The sequence below is a fragment of the Pezoporus occidentalis genome, unplaced genomic scaffold, assembly GCF_034315485.1.
Source record: "Pezoporus occidentalis ecotype Australia unplaced genomic scaffold, CSIRO_AGI_Poc_V1 ctg2, whole genome shotgun sequence".
In the NCBI taxonomy this organism is placed as follows: domain Eukaryota; kingdom Metazoa; phylum Chordata; class Aves; order Psittaciformes; family Psittacidae; genus Pezoporus; species Pezoporus occidentalis.
The window spans coordinates 21,717,771-21,738,991 of record NW_026913855.1 but is presented as its reverse complement, the minus strand read 5'-3'; the positions used below and the strand labels follow the sequence as shown (position 1 = coordinate 21,738,991).

At 47.7% G+C, this 21,221-nt stretch overlaps 1 protein-coding gene across 1 annotated transcript; it reads right to left on the bottom strand.

Moving 5' to 3' along the window:
- Window positions 1-5,207: 5,207 nt before the first annotated feature.
- CDC25A (cell division cycle 25A) lies at window positions 5,208-19,855 on the bottom strand. The gene is made up of 16 exons (XM_062618208.1): window positions 19,689-19,855; window positions 17,064-17,149; window positions 15,001-15,055; window positions 14,248-14,283; window positions 14,061-14,097; window positions 13,578-13,676; window positions 12,644-12,760; window positions 11,668-11,802; window positions 10,949-11,023; window positions 10,138-10,290; window positions 9,717-9,809; window positions 9,412-9,474; window positions 9,193-9,291; window positions 8,788-8,918; window positions 8,339-8,450; window positions 5,208-7,017 (listed from the first exon to the last, which is right to left on the bottom strand). The coding sequence occupies exons 1-16, from the start codon at window positions 19,838-19,840 to the stop codon at window positions 6,877-6,879; spliced, it is 1,584 nt and encodes a 527-aa protein (XP_062474192.1). The 5' UTR covers window positions 19,841-19,855; the 3' UTR covers window positions 5,208-6,876.
- Window positions 19,856-21,221: the final 1,366 nt, after the last annotated feature.

Here is a 21,221-nt window from a genome sequence, read left to right as displayed (position 1 = left end):
CCATTGGAATGGAGGTGGTACGTGGCCCTTCTTTCCGAGTCCTGCCTTGATTTTTGGCCAGGTTTCCCAGGGAAACAAGGCTGAGCAGTGCTGCATTTGTGGATCTGCCTTGCACAACAATGGCCCAACTTCTTACCCAATTCCAACCACGACTGATGGAGGGGAGAGGCGCAGGGAGGGGAACACGGATCCGTGGGACCGGCAGAGATGTGGCCAGCTGTTCCCAGTGTGGAGTTTGGGGCACAGCTCCTCCTTGTGCAGCGACAGGATAACAGCCAGGACCAAACTCAGCCCCTCCTCATGCAAAGCACCAACTGCACCCAGGAAAGGCCCAAATGCACTTCAGGTTGCTCTGCAGAGACAGATCCCACGTCTCCTGGGATTGAGGTGATGCCTGGAGAGCTCCCATGAGCACAGGGATTCCTCATGGACCTTGCTGCACACCAAACTGTTTAACCCGGTGGTGGGACAGGTTTGAATCCATCCTAGTGCTGCCTCCCAGAGCATGCCTCTGCTCTTTAACCTGCCTGAGAAGGGCTGCAGTGGGTGGTGGCTGGAGTCAAAGACCTGCGTGGGCCCAGCTCCTGCTGATGGGACTTCTGCCCTGGGCAGGAGGATGGCAGGAGGAGGAAGCAGAGGTGAAGCAGGGATGAGCCGCAGCAGCCTTGGCACCTTCTAATTACGGTGTTGCTCAGTGTCACACAGAGCCAGGGTTGGACCATCCCTCATTAGTGCACAGCCCAGGGGCTGTTCCCAGGGCACACCCCACAGCCCCACATTCCCACCGCAGCACTGCCCTCTCCCAGGGGCAGGCCATGGCCGTCTCCTGCCACGAGGAGCCGGCGCCCACAAAGGGGCTTCAGCTCCTTGGGGTGCCTCCATGCAGCACCAAGCTGCAGCAGATGATCCATGCTGGATGGCACGGAGGCCTGATGGCACACGGGTTGGTCTTCAGGGCAGCTGCCAGCATCCCCCAGGTTCCAGCCACGCTTCCCAACCCACCACCAGGACCAGAGTTTAATTGTGCAGGGTTTAGTGAGCCACAGCACGTGGGGAGGGCACTGCCCAGTGCAGGAAACCTGGTTATGGTGTACTGTGGGGGTTGTATCTTCGCGTGGCACCCGGCACTTGTTTGAAGAGGTTTATGCAATGGCCTGCGGTGTTGTTTGCACATGCTAATCCCAGTCACCGCAGAGTAGCCTCTGTCTCCTTCCCCACCCTGCTTAATTCCTTCTGTGGAGACACCCTGGATCCAACCACAGGGCTCCTCTGCCGCCACCACACATCCATCCCACTGGGAGCCAACCTTCCTGTCCCATCCCCAGAGATGCAATGGCAGAAGTCACCCTGTGCAGACATCCACTGAAGTGGAGCGAAAGCTGCAGCACAGTTTCACCCTGACTCCAGATGGGAGCTCCTGCCCTGGGCCCCTCTCCTCTGGCTGACCCACCCCCAGAACCCCCAGTCTGCCATCAGGGACCCTCCTGTCTCATGGCAGAGCTGTTCAGGGTCAGGGCCATGTCTCGCCTGGCACAGGGATGAGACACAGCACATGGTCTCCGGGATTTCCCGCACAGAGCGAAAGAGAAAGAAGGAAAGGGCACTTGGATGTGTTCCTCTTGGCCTCCTTCCACTTTCCTCTTTTAATGTTATTCTCCCTTTTTATGGCTCCTTGCTTGATCCTGAAGCCCCATCAAACGTTGCTGGAGAGTTCATCCAACAGAAACAAACGGGACATGTCTTCTGTGGGTGGAAAGCAGAAACTCCCCACCCAGGGGCCAGCACATCCTGTCTGTAGCCACTGCCTGTCCCCCAAGGCACATCAAGTTCCCAAAGGCAGACCTGCACTGGCCCAAGTGTCCAAGCTGTGGGTGACTCAGTGACATCCCTTCCCCAAAGGCGCACAAGGCTCTGCTCCATCTTGAAACTCTTGTGAGCACAGGCCTGTTACAGGAAGTGAAGCCAAGGAGCAAAGCCTGGATGGGATACGGAGGTGCCTTGGGGCTGCCTCCCCCCTGCACACCGGCCCTTCCTCCCCAGTTTAAAGCCATTCCCCCTTGTCCTGTCCCTACCTGCCCTTGTCAAAAGCCCCTCTCCAACTTTCTCATCAGCCCCTTCAGGCACTGGAAGCTGCTCTAAGGTCTCCCTGGTGCCTTCTGTTCTCAGCTTTGTGCACCTAAAACAAGACACAGGGCAGAGTTGGGGCTGCCGCCTGACAGTGAAACAGCAAGAGCTGCACGGAGGGCGTCAGCAGCCCTGGTGCCAGCACGGAAGAGCACAGGGCACTGCTGGGGAAACCCTGTTATTCCTTAACATTGAACACACGCTCTGTGCCCCCCACCCCGGGACCTCAGTGTGCCACTGCCTGCTGAGCACAGCTGCGCAGGTTGGCAGCTGATTCATCAGCCCAGAGCAGCCTTAAGAGGCAGCAGGTGCCCTGGCCCCTCAGCTCCAAGGTGGGCCCACAGGGAGCATGGGGGGACCCAGTGACACCCGGCACTGACACCACAGAGCTGTGCCTGTGCCCCGTCCCAGAAGGGAGATGCAGGGGTGCAGTCGGTGAGAGCCACAGTGTGGGAGCATCGTGGTGGCTGTGCCTGGTGCCCCATTCCCTGGGGCCACAGTGCTGAGCCAGCCCAGCCTCCAGCATGCCTTCCCTATGCAGCCACGCTGCAGCCGCTACCAGGCCCAGGGCTGGCACCAGCACCCGGAGTTTTCTCCAGCACTCCTGAAGCTTGGCTCGACAGCAGGAGATTAGCTTCTTTTCCAGCTTTGCCTGGATTTGGTGACCTCTAACGACGACCTTCCACCCAGGCTGGCAGCCTCCATTTCTTGCTCCCACGGAAGGGAGGGCAATGGGCCCCTCTCCCAGGGGCAGAGCCACACTGAAATAGAGGAACTAGTGCAGAGTCAGGAGCTGGGACCATCCCCTGACCCTCCCCTGCTCCAGCCCTGGAGATGGGATGAAACTGTGCCCAATGCAGAGCAGGGAATAAGGCAATGGCAGGACGTCCCTGTGTGGCCCCGGTGGACCAGAGGGAAGTGAGGTTGGATATGACACAGCAGAGTCAACTCATACAGGAGAGGGCTTACAGGGCACTGGGTTGTGCCACAGCAGGAGGAACATCCCCATGGGAGCAGCCACTGACCAGCTCCACTTCAAAGGAATCCCAAATGACAGTCTGGCCAGATCCTGGTACTAATGTTTGCAGGAATTATGCGGCACTGCCACCCATGGACCAGCTCACCAGGGGACAGCTTAGTCACACTTGTCACTAAAAGCCAATGGCAAGATGAGAAGCCAATGGTTTTCTTAACAAAGCAGTGTCTGCCCAGAAAAGCCACATGTAGAACTGGGGTAATGGTTGGACTTGATCCTAATGGTCTTTTCCAACCTAGTTGATTCTATGAATTGTCTTCAAAAAGCATTGCCTGTGTCAAGGTAAAGCCAAGATTTTCAGACTTGACTGCAATTCTGAGCACAACTCTCCAGCCAATTCCTTACCCACTGAGTGGTCCACCCATCAAATCCGCATCTCTCCAGTTTAAAGACAGGCAGGTCACGCAGGCCAGTGTCCAAATGCTTTGCACAGTTGTAGCTGATCATTTGAGCCCCTCTGCCTCAATGCAAGCCGGTAGCACTTGGGCCCTTACAAAGCACCCTCCTTTGCCCTTTCACGATGCTGGGTGCCAGGCAGACTTAACACACTCTGTGCTCCTGCCCCAGGCTAATTCCTCCTGGCCTGGCAGAGCCTCAGGTGGGGGCAGCTTCACTTAACAAATAACTTCTGACAATTGCTGGGTTTCGCTGCATGTGGGGAAGAGAGGGCAGCTGCCTGCCAGGAATCCTGCCCTAGCTGGCAGCACAGGATGCAGGAAGAGGCTCCAAGAGGCTGGGAACTACCATTGCACAGCCCTCCGTTGGGGGTTGGAACTGGATGAGCTTTAAGGTCCCTTCCAACCCAAACCACTCCACGATTCTATGATACTGTTGTATATCACAAGCATCCTTTTAGGCCACAAATGGTAAAGCAATATAAAAACACGAAGTGTTGCAGCATGCAGGAGCCTATGGTAAAAGCTGATGCAACCTTAAGCTGCTTTCAACATCAGTTTTAAGGATGACAGATGGAGGCAAGGAAAATAAAACCTACCCAGTTCTCTGCTTTAGCCTCCAGTGGATTTGAAGCCACATTGCTTATTTTAAGTGAGGCTTTTAATGCTGACCCCATTGTTGGCCACCTGCTCTTCATCCCCATGCCTTCTGCGGAAGCCATTAACATCCTTAACAAAACAGCCCTCTCAGGTGCTCCACTGGGAAAGCATCCAGCACAAACAAGGATCCTCATCCAAAAATGAGCTGCAACTCTCCACAGCATAGATAGGATGCTGGAAACACGCTACCTTGAAATACAGATGGCTGCCACCCTACTATGCCCAGGTCAGTTGGGTGATTAAAGACTGAGCCTGAACTGGGCCTTCCCAGCTCCATCCAGCCCTGCCAGGATCCTGGGCTCCTGCACAAGGCTGTGAGCGCTTCTTGCCTAGCTACAGGTACACAAATATCCCAAAAAAGGCCATCACCAAGGAAGGGGTTCTTTTCAAGCCATGGTGAAGCTGAGCAGCTCACCAGCACACCTGCTGTGAGACTAGCTGAGTTAGACAAACCGTCTGGATTTTAAGTACTTTATTCTCTTAGACCCCTGAAGTGTATATCAGTTGTGGGGCGATACGGCACAGATGCTGTTTGGAAGCAGCTTGCAGCCTTTTCCTTCCCCCCCACCCCAATTCCTAATAAGACAGCACACACAGAACTAGAGGGGTATAAAGAGGGGTCTTGTATCCATCTCCACAGGGTTAACAGGCATGGCTGAGCCCTTAAAGCACAAGCTGTGGCTCTTGGCCCCCAGTACTGCTGGGGGCTTCCCATCCATCTTCAATTTCCTAAATATCAGTAAGTTTGGGATGACAAACTGGGTCAGGAGCATTCACAGGAAGTGCAAGTGTAAAGCCAGAGATTGCCAAAAAGTTTTTATCCACCTGAGTGATCTCAGAGAAGAGCATCAGGTCTCCCTCTGCTTTTCTCAAACAACTGGTGCATCAAACTTTCACACAGAGCAGCTACTCATGTACAAAGTTGCGCCCAGACATCAGTTTGCTGAACTGATAATTTACCACCAAGGCTTGGCAGAGCTTGGGTGCATCAGCAGCCAGCCTCCCCCCACCACACAGGCCCTTTGCACCTCCCAGCTTCTTCCAGGCGTTCAGATTTTCCAGGTGAGATGTGGCCATCACCCTTATAATTCTGCATTGCATCTCCTCCCCCTTCCAGGTCATCAGTTTTGAGGGAAGGCAGCAAAATCCAATTTATTTTTTTTTAAATGAGAAAGTTCATGGTTCATCCGTGCAGCCCTCAAGGTTAACAGCAGAGTTTTAAAAAGGAGTTTTAAAAAAATCAAGTTAAAATTCCACACAAGTCACCTCCATTTCAGTATTTTTTTTTGACACAGGTACAAATACAGGACTCACGTGTGGGGAGCAAGCCAAGCTGTGCAAAGCATGGATTTCTGCTAAAGAGCCATGAGCTTCCTGGATGCGTGGCTGCTCCTAGGCTGTGTGCCAGGCCTCAGGAGCATCACTTCTACCAAGAAGTTCATGTGTGAGGAAGATAAGCTACAGTAATCATCACAGCATTGCTGCAGCAAGCAGCTGGCCTTACCCCGAAACCACTCGTTCACCAAAAGCAGCAGCAAAGCTGTTCAGGCACTGTTGTGCCATAGAAGCATGTGTTCCTGCTTCACTTTGTAGGGCTCAGCTACAGGGTACAACACACTGTTCCGTTAGGAACCAATTCTATTTCCTGCCTTTCCCAGCAGAAGGTTCTTCTGCTACTGGAGAAGCAGCTGAAGTCAAAGCAGAGTGGTTTCAGAGCAGCCTCCCAGAGCAGGATCATTAGCATGGCTCCTCACAGCTGAGCTCTTTTCTGGACCCGGTTCATGATAATAATACACAGCCTCAGTGGGAGCAGCCACAGTAAATTGCTGCTGCCGGGAATCCTGGGAACAGCTTCAGGACCTGGCCCTCCTGGGATCACACGAGACACCTCAGCTCCCAGAATTTCTTCCTACTTTGAAAGACCAGCACTAGAACTAAAGGAGCAGCCAATTCAAATTGCTATGAAATAAAGCAATCTAAGAAAGGGAGGTGAACATATTTAAGTACAATAAGAAATTTTCCCTTAGACTGTCTATGAGGCTTCCAGAGCAGAACACAGGAGTTCAGTGACCTGGGAACCTCTACCTGTAATGAACCATTTCCCATTTTTTCTTCACCACGACGCATTACACTAGAAAACCACGGAATCAAAGCTGCAGCCGAGAAAATTAACACCCCCCACGAGCAGGCTGCCCTTTAGCAGAAACACAGTGCAAGTACAATTCATAGGATTCAACTGCAGCAGCATTAGCTTCATTTGACTGTATTTAAATAAAAATAAAGCATTAAAACAAACAAAATAAATCCCAACAGGCACTAAAATACTTTCCCTGCTTATAGCACGTAGCCCACGTGCATGGCACTTAGCAGCCTCCCCACCCCTCCCTGGGCAGGATGTTGAACTTTGTGGATGCTGCAGAACACAAGAAGCCATTTCCAAAATGGAGTGTAATGAGAATAGTCATCAGAATCAGCTCCCAGACAGCATCCCAGTTGCTGGGTTCAAGCCTGCAGCCCCAAGTTCCAGGGTGTTCCCAGTGAGATGACAGATGAGGAAAGAGCCAGTGCCTGATCATTACAAGCCAGGAACAGACTCTTCTCCCTCCTGCTGCAGCTTCCCCCCCCGAACAGGCAGTCTTTGCAGTAAGTTCAGTTCAGCCTTTAGAGCTTCTTCAGGCGACTGTACAGTTCCCTTTTGCTCTTCTCGCCAGCCCAGGTTCGGCTTTTGGTGCGGAATCTTTTCAAGTCTTCTTTAAAGTCCTCATGGTGCATGGGGCGATAGCTCTGGGGCTCGCAGAAACTCTGGGGAAAGAGCAGCTGTTTTCACTATGGTGGTCTCACAGGAGAGATGGCCTTGTTGAGACCCCCTGACAGAACCTGCCAGCAACTGTTCCAACAACTACCATCATAACAAACAGAAAGAGACCACCCTCCCCTGGCTCTATACAGGACCTTCATACCAGACACTCATGAATAAAACCTACTGATATTCAGACTACAGCTACTTCTGGAGGGATAACAGCTATTAAATGAAGGATTTCCAGCCCTGTGTGCAGAGCTCTCACCCAGATTTTCTAGTAGACATCAATACATAAACTAAGGCTATCTAGCATTCACCTTGGAATAGCAAAGTTTTAAAGAATACTTGAACCAGAAACCAAGCAGCTCCTGGCGCACATAGGAGCTGCCATCGGCTGTTTCATGCTGCCACCTTGAGGCCCTTGGTCCTTCCACCTCAGAAGGGGGCACCTACGGGCCCCAGAACCAAACCCAGGTGCACCCGCTGCCACAGGGGAACCATCAGGTCACAGGGAGCACCAAAACCCAGGAGGAGCACTCCCTACCATGAACAGCAGCATCCCAAAGGCTGGAAAAGCCAACATGCCACTGGGAAAGAACACCCTGCATCTCCCGGAAAGCACACAGGTCACAGAACGTGAAGGTAATCTAAGAGCTACTCTACAGTGCAGGGGTCCAAAAGGAGCTAAAGCAACTGTCAGGACACAACTTCGTTACACTCAGAAGCACAGGAAGGACTAGCTGGAGAAGGACAGTACAGCCTCTGAAATGCCAAGGCAGCAGAAGCCAAGGGATACAGGAAGCACCATCCCTACAATGCTGGTGGGAGAGCTGCTGAGCATTTTTTAGTTTCCTTTTCTGAATTAGATGCTGAAAACACAAAGCTCAAATTTTCCACTTTGTTATCTCAGTGTGAGACTTCAGGGCTGTTATCAGCAATTACTGTCAGGGCTGCCTTCTCTTCCAGTCCTTGCAGGCCGAGTAGTCTGAAATTCCTTCTCCAAATGACATTCTGACCTCCTGGCTGTTATGCTAGGGTAGAAACCAGTTTTATACTATGTCTTGTCTTGAGACAAGTGGGAAAACCTTTCAGCTATAGCAGCAAAACAGCTCTGGTGCATGGAACAGACTTCAAGTGCCTCACTACCAAATTCTAATTACTCTCAGTATGGGAGACCACAGTGAAATAGAGGAGGAAAAGCACCCCTGGCAAAAAATGTCCTACTCCAAAGGCAGCCTTATTCAGTACAAATACATCAGTATTGTTTACCCATTGTTTCTTCTCCAAGTGTGAAAGAGATGAATTTAAGTGAATGTTACTTACACGGCATCTTGAGAAGAAGTCCCTGTAACCCCCTTTCAGGATGTACAGTTCTGGGTAATGGAGGTTGGGGTATTCGTTACCCAGCCTGTCCCGCTCTCTCACAAACCGGCACCTGCCACAGGAAAAAACCCTGCATTAAATCTTGCACTCAACAAACACCACAGGAAAACAGCTCTCACCCCAAACTTCCCATTCCTGGGATTACAGAAGTAAGCCACTGCTGCAGCTCACCTGTTTTTCATTTCCACCTCTTGTGCCAGCACAACTCCAATATGCCCTTTCCCACCATGGGCTGTGCTACCTCCCAGCCAGAGCTGACAACCAACAGCTACTCACAATAAGGTGCTTATTAAGTGGCACACCAGCATAGTAACTGGTGGCACCCAAAAGCTTTGCTCCCAGCTAGCACAGCAACAAGTTTCCATATAGAGGAGTGTGAGATAACTCACATTCGAGGACCCCGCTCCGAAGAAAACTCGCAGTGAAATACTATTATCACTCGTTTGTTATCCGATGGCTTGATTGGCTTCTTAAGCAAATAGTTTTCCACATCCTCTTCCATATGTAAGTTTATAGCACCCTGTAATGCACAAGCACATGGAATGAGTGGATGATTGTAGTGAGCCCATCCCACTTCCTTGCAAGCAGTTTAGCTTAAGTTTCCCAGAGGGGCTCTGGCAGCCCTCTCTAGCATTGGGAAGACAGCATCAAACCCAAGCAGAACATTACAGATAGCCTGTAACACACCCACATGGCCTTGGATGCTCTTGAATGAAGAGCAGCCCCCATGGTGCCAAGTGACCCCAGTTTGCAACTTATGACAACTCCATGTTACTCTTACAGGGCCAACATACCTTGATGTGTCCTCCTTCATACTCATATGGGTATCTGCAATCAATTATCACACATTCCTTGATGAAGTCTGCAAACTTCCCAGTCAGCACAGACACCATCTAGAAAAAAAAAAGAAAGATAGAACTCCACAAACCCCCTCCAGAGTTCAGGTGTTTCAAGATGTTCTTGTCTTGCTCCCCCCAGTAAAGATTTTTTCTTACTGTCCCTGGAGCACTTACCATTTCTGAGTCGATATATTTCAAGTCCTGATGTTTCCCATCAACAGTGCGGAATAAATAACTCTGTAAGACAGACAGCATTCAAATGAGAAAATTCCAAAGGTAGGCCATAGCACAGTGTCCAGCAACTGTGTATTTTGTAACACAGTCAAATTGCAGACAAGAGCCCTTCTAGCCAACATACTTTCCCAATAACTGGAATATGCACTGTTGAAGGGACTTGCTTTATTTGGGCTGCTTTGAGACATCTCCAGTAAGAGAGGCCATTAAAATACCGAATTAACACTTGACCATTAAATCCTTACCTTTGAGAAGTCACCAATAAGGTCTGCCTGGTCACCATCCAAAATGTTTTCGATCTCTGCTGTGGAGCATTGTGTCTTCACCATTTCCAGATTCTAGAGGAAAACGGGTTAGAGATCAATGCTGAGCACTGACAGCAGAGAGATCCTTTTCCCACAACATAACGTAAAACTGAGTTTACTCCGAAGCCCTGAACTACGACTCCCCAGCATCCCCTTTGGATTAAGGTGAAACTCGGACTCAGGAGCATGCAATTGCTGCACCAGCTCCCCCAAATCTCCTCACTATGAAGAGAGAATGCAGTTTTGCTAGGTCAGCAATTCACCTGAAAAAAGCTCTCTCATTAACCTTCACCAGCTAGACACTTATATTAGATCCCCTCTTAATCAATTCTGTTACAAAACTGGATGCCAAGCCACTAACCGTTGAGTCCTCAGAAGCTGTTTCAGTCAGGCTTTTCCTCCTCTTGTTTTTCCCTGGAGTGTTCTCTTCCTGGGATCTTTCCATCCTTTTCTGGGTGGTTCTTCCTACACCACTAGGCAGAGATGAAGAGCCAAACAGCTGGCATCGTTTGGCCTACGAGGAAGAAGAAGAGTTGTCTAGCAAAAACTAAGCTTGGAAACTAAGCAAGCCTCAGACTTTCAGGCCATTACAAATTTTGCTTTATTGAAGACACTGTCACAGCACAGCAACAATGGGATATTAACAGGGTCATCTAAATTCAGGACCTACATTTCCAGTAACACTTATTTCTTGCCCTGCAGGCTGGGTGAGTCTGGAGCACCAGAAGCAATATCAAGTGCTGGCAAAGTGTTTATACCAATTAACAGACAACTTATCAGCAGATTAAGGAGCTTTTTGCTGGAATCTAGCCTCCCTTCACAGTCTCTTGTCAGACTATCTGGCTACAGGGATTCCCTGGATGCATTCAAGATAAGTCAATAAGTATCTGATAAGGGAAGTCAAGATCATCTTGCATTTATGAAGTAGCTTTGGAAAAAGAAAGTTAATGCATATATATGCACACAATGAGTATTGTTCCACACTGACAAAGCCTTTCAGCTAAACAGTCTTTAGAGATAACAGAACACTGAAGGGGGGTTATGTCATATCTTATTCTGTTGTTTTTAGGGACACAGGACCAGAGCCAATGTGATCACTTTTCCCAGCAGTGAAAACAGCTGCAGAACAAAGTGCCCATCTCTGTTCTGTTATGCTCCCACAGGACACTCACCCGATTGTCCATCCTCCTCATGACTAGTGGTGCAGTCCAGAGGCTTGCCACATCAGATGGCATCTCCTCATCGTTCTGAGGAAAAAAAAGGAAGTTCATTCTCATCTATTCCACAGTGGGCAGAGACTAAATACAGCTTGGGCCAGTGTTTCAGTTGAATTCATGTTAGTGATGTTTTAGGAACTTAACTCAATCACTAGTCCAATACTCAATGAAATAATGGAACCAAGTAGAGATGTGTTGGAGAAGGTAAGTTACATCAATTCATTGATTGATTAACAATGATGTTCCTTCAAAGCTTTAAGCATTTAAAATTCAATTAGAAAGTCTGCTTAAGTAGCTCAGAAGCAAATCTTACTTCTAGCACTTTTAGCAAGTTTCCAAAGAAAAATGCTGACTGTTCCACTAATTCCCTCTAGTAGTGCAATTCCCAACAGCCAATATGAACAGGAGTAATTCTTAAACTAGCTGCTGTTCACACCCCAAGTAAATCTCACTGTCTGCACTAGGAAAGAGCATGTATAAGATAGAGACACTGAAACTGAATTGAAAAAGGTGATAACTCACCTGCTATGATTCCCTAGTACCTAGCTTTTTGCAGTCTGACTTTCCACACTGACTTCTGCTAGAACATATGTGCACCACAGACACATGTTGTAGCTGACTACTAACATTAGACAGAGCAAGTTTCAAAATGCCCATATTTCCTTTGTACATACCTTCAAATCTTGGTCATCTAACAACTCCAGGAATCCATCATCATCTTCACTTTCAGAGGAAGTCAGAGAAGACTTCTGCAGGAAAACTGGGCTGCAGTGTTCCTTTCTACCCTTGGGTGTTTCACCCATGGGAAACTGAGACAAGACAGACAGTTTTAACAACACTCTTCCCATTTACTGCAGAGAGCTATAACCACAGAGACAGTGCCTTGCCTTTTACTACATTACAGAAAACATGGGGTGCTTTCCCCCATCTTGAGTACACTGACTTGAACAAACCCCAAACTGAATTCCAATATTTCTATTTGATCCCTACAATAGCAGAGTGCTTCATTAGACTCATTAAGCAATAATCCTCGTCTGAGAAAGACACCATTCAGGGAAGGTGCAATGGAAAGAAACGGTTGGTGTCAGTGGGAACAGGAGGTAATATAAACTCTGCAGCTGATAAACACAAGATCAAGAGTACCAACTGATTCAAGGAACAGAGGGAAGGCTTAGTCCCCCAGCATTGTTTCTGTGCAAGGACCCATCATGGCTTTTCAGTTGCTTCCTGGATGTCATATTTGGACATAAGATCCAGTCACATCAACACAGTTGTTCTAAATGCATCTGCCCCAATTTAGTTATTTACTTTATTGATAGTGAAAACAATTATAAACTAAAGTCCTCTATTCCACATCAACATCCACTCCCTTAATTTACTGCAGCATAAACCCAACTCTGTAATGACTAATCTTTCAGACTACAGAACAATCGATGTTTCAAACTCCTGATCATCTTACAAGCCAAATGTGAGAAGTTCTCTTATCTGCAAGACAATTTTTTCCATTTGACACATTAGTGGTGACTAACAGTGCTGCCTTAGAACATGATGCAATTTTTCTTCTTCTTAATTTTTCTTCCCCTTCTGCATACCTCCAGGTATGCAGAAGATCAGGTGATAATTAGTTGTAAAGAACACTATAGTACTTACTATCTGAGCTGGAGATGAATTCTGCCTTGGTCCAGGAACACCATTTCCAGCAGGGGAATGCACATGCACAGAAGAACGAGAAGCTGGTTTGGTTGGCTTCTTAAACTCAAATGGTTCCTGAGTTAAAAAGGAGCAAAGTGATCATTTTACCAAAATCAAAAACTGTGTGAAGCTCTAGGGTCATTTTATCTTTTTTGTTTTGTTTTTTTTTTTAAAGCTACCTGAGGTTGTGCTTTTAAGTTCCTTACTGCCAACAGGAGTAGTCTGAAGGCAAATGTTTTCAGATTAAAGATGTTAGAATAGCAATTCATTTAACATAATTAAGCTTTTATCCTTTTGATATCACCCATAGGGTTAAGGCTTTCCTATTTCTTTTGTCAGCCAACTTCTCTGCAAAAGGAATCATTTTTAAATTCTGCTGACACCCCCTCTTCTGTCAAGACTTGTCAGAGGCCCACCAGTGGGATTTCCAGCAGCAAAGCCTTCCAGACCAAGTAGCCAAAAGGACATTGGTGTTGCGAGGAATCAAGGCTTCCCATGCCAGTAGTGGAAAGAGATGGGGTGATCTATTGAAACAGCTTTCTAGAGGCACCCCTCATAGCTATCTAAAGTGAGTGGCATGAATATATTTTCCCTTGCCACGGCCTAAAAGGAGTCAGGCTCAGCAGCACAAAAGTAGAGCTGGGCAACCAAAGTCTTCCAGATTTTTTGTGAACGTATAATCAGCTTGCAGTCACTATGATCAGTGCTGTTGCACTTCACTGCAAGCTCCCTGGAGATAAGCTATGCAAAACTTTGTTATGTCTGAACTACTGCCTGGAGAGGGGAAAAGAAGCCTTTTCCACCACATCCACTGTTAAAGGGGTGTGCTAATCCAGCTCTCGCAGTACCACCTCTTATGCCTGTCATCACAGCAATGGAAAGCAATGCTTACATTCTCCTTTTCATCTTGTTCCAACAGTTGAAAAGCATCGTCATCCAGGGAATCAGAAAGGTTTCTCTTCAGAGCAGGACTGGATCCCAGGAGGCTTTGCTACAATATTCATACAGAAGTGCCAGTTCAGTATTGTGCAATATATGTCTTTGCACAACTGCATTTAAAACAAAAGAGTGGTTAATAAAGACTGTAAAGACTCCAACTGCAAACTCTGTGCAGGAGTAAATGCTGATACATATCTTGGTTCAGGTACCAAAATGCATCAGCTGCAGCAGTGACAGAGCCACATCACTGATCTTTCGTGCTAACTTAAATGAGATATTGAGTTTACATGCTGTAATTCTGACAGTTTTCATTAACTGCCACACTAGCTGTTCTTGCAGCCAGAAAATTAACAAGTTATAGAATGTATCTAACTAAAAGCATTTAATATAGTAAATTCTTTAATATTTATAGAACACCAATACCAAGCTCACTTACTGGCAGAGAATGGATTCTTCTGAAAGGCATCCGAACGCTACAACAAAAAAGAATCAAAAAGATTTATTTCAACGTGTTTTAAAAGACTCTAACACGGGTAGAACTCGCTTCTCCTCCTACCCCCCCATAAAACTCCACAAGCTACCACAGTCACTGACAAAGGAGTTGGAAGTAGAAATACACTTACTTCAGTCTGCTGGATTCAAGAATTGCTTTCTCAAACCTAAAAGCAAGCATGATGCCCCACAGTTAGCACCAAAGCACAGTACACTAAAAATCAACTTTCATTTTCACTCAAGAAGTGTTATGCTAAGCAGAAGCCAAGATACTGCTTGACGACACTGTCTTTCTTAAAAGCTATTTATAGCCAGCTGATACCATCCTAGTTCTTAGAACATAAGCTAGACTCCTTTCTCCCCCTCCTTTCCTTAAGTTCTTTTCAGCAGCATTTAGACAAGATGCTAGGCTGAAGGAAGAAAAGCTCAGTACGTGAGTGACCAGAAGCATCTGCCCCATCCCTAGCAACAGAAAGTTAAGGGAAAAAATTGATCTAATTGAGAGCGGCAAATGCAAAGCTCAGAGCAACTGCCTGGTATCAGTAGGAACATATGGAAGCATAAATTATAGTTTAAGTGTTGAGTGACAACTGCAACTTACATGCAATTTGGTGCAGCCTCAGCCTGCTGGTAAGGTGCCCATGTCATGCTCAAACAGTCTGGTTGGTACAATAAATTAACCCAGACCCAAGACTTGTTATGTACTCTAGGATGCAGACAAGACAGAAACCCTAGCAGCTCAAGCTGCAGAGCGCTGCAGAAGTTTTTCAGAGACAAGAGCCCATTGCACATGTGTCAGCAAAGGAAAAGCTGCATCAAGACTCTTATTAGCCTACATTTGCTAACGGCACAATGTGAAACGCCACAAGCATACAGTTACATACGTTTCCTCCATGATATCATTTGAGGATGCAGGAACAGGTGAATCCAAAGCACAACCTGAAAGAAGAGAGATAACAGAATGTTTTCTATTGAGCATTAGCTAGGAAATACAAAGTATTGGACACTGTTACAGATTTCCTCAGAGAGACCACGAGCTTAGGCTGGAAACTAATGCAGAAAGCCCCATCTGCAGCCTCACCTCAGTGTAGAAGTAAATAACAGTTACAGATACTCCATAGCACTGGCTTTTGCCATAATCAAGGGTTAGTGCTTCAGGTAAAATAGGAGTAATTAAAAAAAAGCACCTCTAAGCCCTGTCTAGAACATCACAGAGACCAGAGTGCTAACACATAACATGGAACACTCTTGGCTTATTCTCCCTCACACACATCTTTAACAACTTAGTCCTTTAGGGTTTTTTAAGCTATGTTTTTATTTACACCTCTTCATAGGAAGAAATTTTTGGCTCATTCGAAAACAAGTAGTCAAAATGCCCTTCTTAATGCCTGCTAGCGTACTGGAAACAATAGCAAGCACTTTGTAAGCACAAACCAAGCTAAACATTCCAGCTACATAGCATCTAAGTACAGCCAAGTGTGAAGCTTACTTAAACACAGGCTCCCCAAGGCGTTTTTGTATCATATTCACAAGACCTAGTGATAGGCCAGCAGTGTACTGGGTACTCTCTATACCATCATGACAAGACTTGTTGCTGTTTCAGTGACTGCATTCTAAACAAACAACTACAAAGAATTAACTTGACTAACATTGACAGGAAGTGGTCTCAGCACAGCAGAAACTTTAATCATAAGTGTTTTGTAAGCACTTAAGACCTGCTTTGGAGACAGAAACAAAAAAGCCAAGAAGAAAGCGAAGATTTAGCAAGCTTGGTTATTTTATCCTGCTCTGTGGTTTGTGAGCTATACTTGTGTTTTAGCGGTTCATAAAGCTCCTTTGAAGGCTGAAAATACCATGCACAGTCAGACTGGTATATAAATTCAGTTGGAGACACTGATTCCCATCACTGGGTTGGACCAGTGAAGTATCAGAAGCTTCCCTGACTCTATGAGTTATGGGGTAATGGCTTATTTCATTTTCACCGATAAAGCATCTCATCTGAAAAACAAGGATAAACACACACTTCTAGGCAAGTATCAGTATTTCAGGTTTCATACAAACAATCAGCTCATGATAACTGCCACCAAAAAACCCCAAACCACAAGACAAACCCTGCTCAATGGCCTCTATTCAAGCATGCAGAGCAGGTTACCACAGTTTGGGTTTAAAGAGAGAAAACACACAGTGATGACTGTATTTCAAAGTTATCACCCTCCAGAAACTCAAGTGAGCCCCATTCACAGACAAAAACAGATATGTGATGGATCCTAACAATGAAGGGTAAAACACTATCTCCCCATTTTTTAGACCACAGCCCCAACATGCAACTCTAAACACCCCCAAGCCAATATCTCAAGACACCACAGACTAGAGAATGGTGGGATTCCAATTCCCCAATGAAGCCTATCTTGAGCTATCTTCAGCAGGCTTCATCTTCAGCTGTCTCTGCTGCAAGGAAGGCCGATACACTCATGATAAGTTGTTTACCTACTACCATGTATGGAGCAGAACATCAAAGCAATCAGAAAGTGGTAGTGATAAACATCACACTTCAGTACAAAGCGTGACAAGTCAGCAACCATGTCTCAACAGCCATCCTAAGAAAAAAAGGAAAAAGCCCTTCTGCCAGAGTCCCCCAGTGAGGGGGCTGAACCAGTTTTTCCTCCATATAGCTCTACTACTAACATACTCCAAGACAACTTAAGCAAAAAAAAACAAACAAAAAAAAACCAAAAAAACATCCACAACCCAAACTGCATGAACTGCAGAAGCTTGCCGAGTAATGGCCTGCCTGCCTCCCTCCTTTTAAGCATGAGAAGTGGTTGCAGCGATTGCAGGCAGCAAAAATTCTCTATCCACACCCTGGAAGCTGCTTGTAGTGGAAGCTGTGTAAAGATAGGACACTTCTCCTTTCTTACTTGTTATTTATTAATTGAGAAAGCCATACCTGAGTCTGTCGATTCCGATGACACAGTTCTTTGTAAACTACTAGTATTCTTGTTTCCTAGATCATGCTCAGCTTTTTCATGTTGGCTGTAAAAGAAAATAGGTATTTGTTTTAAATGCTCATTGCAGCAATAGATACCATATAAGAGTGCCTGCCTGTAAACATACGGCACACGTAATCATACCTCAAAGCCATTATCAATGGCCAAATGGAAGGATTCCAGCTTGGCAGTCCTACAGACTGCAGTCTCCTGTGTTCTGTGTGCTCTCAAGTACAAGGACAATGACACCACCAGATCACCATGGCTTATAAATACACTGATCTAACCCCTACAGGGACTAACACTTCAGGTTCTGGGTTTTTAAACCTGCACATGCACTGTGGATAATAGCAGAAGTTAGGCTTCCAAAGCAGGGACAGGAGAGTGTCATCTAAGACAGTAACTATCCTGGTTACCTTTCTGGTCACCTCGCACCAAGCTTTTCTCCATCAGGTGCTATGAGGGGTGTTTTGAACATTTTAGAGCCTGTCCTGAGCTGGTGCCTTCACAATGAAGGTTCTAATATAACTAAGTGGCAGACTTTGCAATAGAACTTTAGGACTAAAACCAGTTTAAGTATGTCATAGGTTACTGATGCCTGGAATCACATTTGCACCTCCCACACCAGTCTCCAGAGTCCCATTATCCTTCTCAGGACTGCAGCCCTCTCTTTGGCAGTCACTCATTTAATTAATGCCTGCACAGAAAAATTAACACTATTCTAACTCAAACTCATTTTTATAAGTAGTTAGCTCTCAAATTTTGTTTTATCAACTACGCAAGGTCTTCTCTGCTCACATAACCATCAGACCAGTCTAAATAATTCCGTAGGTGAAGAGGCTTGAGGCACCTCCTGCCTGACCAAGCATCAAACACAGAGTCATTTCATACATGGGCAGGGGTCACAGCAGCTTCAGTACAGAGATGTATGTATCACATGTAGCCTTATTCCAGATTACCTTAAAGAAAGGAAAAGCTACTCGAGTGTTGCTCCTCCATCACATAGGTTAATGAAAAAAAAATGCACCAGGGCATAAGCCAGGGCTACAAACTCAGAGGACACAAGAATGAAACAGAGGGGACTTGTGCAAATTGTTTGCAGGAATTTCAGGAATCTGAAGGAGGGAAGGATCATAAAGAAAGCAGGTGATTACAGAAACAAGAATGATAGAAAATCAGAAAATAAAGGACAAATACTAGGAGAACAAACAAGACCAGAGCAGGCCAGGGCAAAACAGAAACTATACAAGAGGCAAACTGCAGAGGTTACTGCAGGAATAATGAGATTAAACGAGTTACAACCAATAACAGCAAAATGGGATTGAGCAACTGCATGGCTGCAGCTCTGTGGAGAGGAGCTGCAGAGCTCAGAGACTGCAGCACTTCCCATATGTGAAATGGCAAAGAGAGGAGTGGGTGCACGGGAGCCAGGCAAACGGAAGCAAGAACAGAGCTGAGATACTGCAGCTAATGCGGTACAGGAGGCAGGAAGGACAGACACAAAGGTACCAGCAGTAATTTGCGGGATAAGGGAAAGCACCCAACATGGGGCTCAGAAGTGAGGCAGACACCCAGAGCAGAACCAGGGGAAGACGGTGGCACGTGGAGGGACACTCAGGGAGAAGATGGCCCACAGCATCGGGACCACAGCCACATGTGGGCAGGAGCTCCCGCGGGAATGAGGGGGGGGGTGGCAGTCTCTGTGCTGCTTAAGCAGAGAGGGGGCTATTTGGTGGAAGGAGGGGTGGGAGGGGGAGTGGAGCTCAGCAGGGGTGAAGGCATCAGAAAAGGTGGGGGTTAAGGGAGTAATGGAAAGCCTGGGTTTGCAAGGATGGCATGGGGGTACATAGGAAGAACTCCTGGAGGCCTAACTGGGGGCGTGCGGGGGAGAGGGGGGTCTAAAGACAGGGAGAAACAGCTCCTCGAGGCCTCATTTGGGGGGAGAGGGGAAAAGGTGCTCCAGATTTTAGTGTTAAGAATGGGGGGTGCTTGGAATGAGAGAATAAGAGATGAGGTCCTCGAGGCCTCACGTCTGAAGGGAGAAGGAGATTAAGAGATCTTCAAGGCCTCCATTAGGGAGGAAGAAGAGATGCACGAGGCCTCACTTTTTTAGGGGGTGAGGGTAGACGAGGTCCCCGGCGCATTGCTTGGGGTGGAAAAGGGGAGAGAAATATTTCTCGAGGCCTTAAATTTGGGGGTGGGTCGAAGAAAAGGTCCACAAGATCTTAGTGCGGTTGAGGCAGTTGGGGGGGGCGCGTGAGGAACGGACGAAGAACAACGGCGCGAGTCCTAGCTTTGAAATGGGGGGAGGAGGAATTGCTCTCCTAGGCCTTGCTTTTGGTGTGGGATAGAGGAGATGGAACCCTTGAGACCTAGTATGGCGGTCGGGGGGTAAAGGGGGAGCTCCCTCAGGCTTCGCTTCGGGTCAGGGAGGGAAGACGGGGGAGGAAGAGGCCCTGGAGGGCCCGTTTGGGGGGTTGTTAGGGGGGAGCATGGTAGAGCCTCTCAGCCAGAAAAAAAAAAAAAAAAAAAAAAAAAGAGGGGGATCCCCAGGGACAGCAGAAAGGGCCCGGGCTTTGACTGACCCGCGTCCCAGCTGCTCCATGGTGAGGCGGAGGTTGGAGACCGGCGAGAAATTGTCAGGAAAGAGAACCTTGACCACGGCGGGTGAAGCGGAGGAGACCGGAGAGAAAAGTAGGAGGCGGCGGCGGAAGGTACCGCGCAGTGCGGAATCCATGGAAGCGAATGAGCCGAACCGAGCAGAGCCGAACCGTCCTACTGTCAGCGCGGCCAGCACTGCTTTGACTGCAGCCGCTACCCGTCGCCCGCTCCGAAGCTGGCGCCAAACGTCCCCTCCACCAATCAAAACCGGTCCCTAAATGACGTTTAAAGTGGGCGAAGAAGTTCGCTCATATCCTCCCGCCCACCGCCCTCGTTCTGGCCAATAAGAAGAGAGGCGGGTGGCCCACTCCCCGCCTCCAGCTGTTGATTGATGCCACTCCTGACCAATAGAGAAGCCAGACAAGAGGGTGCCGCTGGGCAGCGCTACTGCCAAGGTGGAGACTACATTTCCCAGCATGCAGCGCCGTTCCCCTCCTCGGCGGTGCATGCTGGGAAATGTAGTCCCCGCCTCACGCAGACCCCAGCTTATCCGCTACATCTCTGACCCTGTCCGTTTAACCGTGCCTCCAACCGCCCCGGGCCTGAGGGGAAGCGGGTAAACCTGGGAACGATGAGGGAAAACGGTCACGCTCTGACCGCGACAGACCTTGCTCTCAACCACTACCTTCAAGAGACTCTGGCATTTACCCAGGCACTGCTATTTGCCTTAAAAATGGAAACAAGCCCAACTTTTCAGAGGGCTTATTGCCTGCGTTGCCTAATCCCTTCTCTGTCCCCTGCCCGCCATCACTGAGCAGGATGGAGGCCGCAATGGTTGTGCTGTGGGGAAGGGAGTCTTTGCATGGGTCATCCCTCAGGCCTCAGATTGTGGACACCAGGGGTGCAGGGGGAGCAGTGCCAGCTCCAAAAACAGTCCCACAAGTGTAGAAACACAGTGAACTGGATGATCTTAAGGTCCTTTCCAACCCTAACCAGGGTTGAGATAAGAACAGTCCAATAGCTGAAGTATAACATTAATAATATAATAATAATAATAATGGAAATAACAAGGGAAGAGAATGTAAAACTGAAAGGGGAAAAAACCCCAATAAACAGCAGTGATGCACAACTCAGTCGCTCACCACCCACACCCACTGACCGATACCCAGCCCAACCCAAGCAGTGATTGTCTCTTCCAGGTAACTGCCCCCGGTTTATACACTGGCCATGACATGCTGTGGTATGGAATACCCCTTTGGTTAGTTTGGGTCAGGTGTCCTGTCTCTTCTTCCTCCCGGTTTCTTGTGCCCCTCCTCACTGGCAAAGCATGAGAGACTGAAAAGTCCTTAGTCAGGCTGAGTGCTACTGAGTAACAACTAAAACATAGGTGCGTTATCAGCATTGTTCTCAGACTGAAGGCAAAACACAGCACTGCACCAGCTACTAGGGAAGAAGAAAAATAACTTACTGTCAGGGGATCCCACACCTACAGGACACAACCCATGTCCTTCTGCCCA

Excerpts from the sequence above, each read along its gene's own strand:
- CDC25A (XM_062618208.1), bottom strand. The coding sequence starts at position 19,840 with ATGGATTCCGCACTGCGCGGTACCTTCCGCCGCCGCCTCCTACTTTTC. Across the intron at positions 14,284-15,000 it reads AATGATATCATGGAGGAAAC|GTTTGAGAAAGCAATTCTTG; the intron begins GTATGTAACTGT and ends GCTTGCTTTTAG. Across the intron at positions 9,810-10,137 it reads CAGCTTCTGAGGACTCAACG|AATCTGGAAATGGTGAAGAC; the intron begins GTTAGTGGCTTG and ends GTTTTCCTCTAG.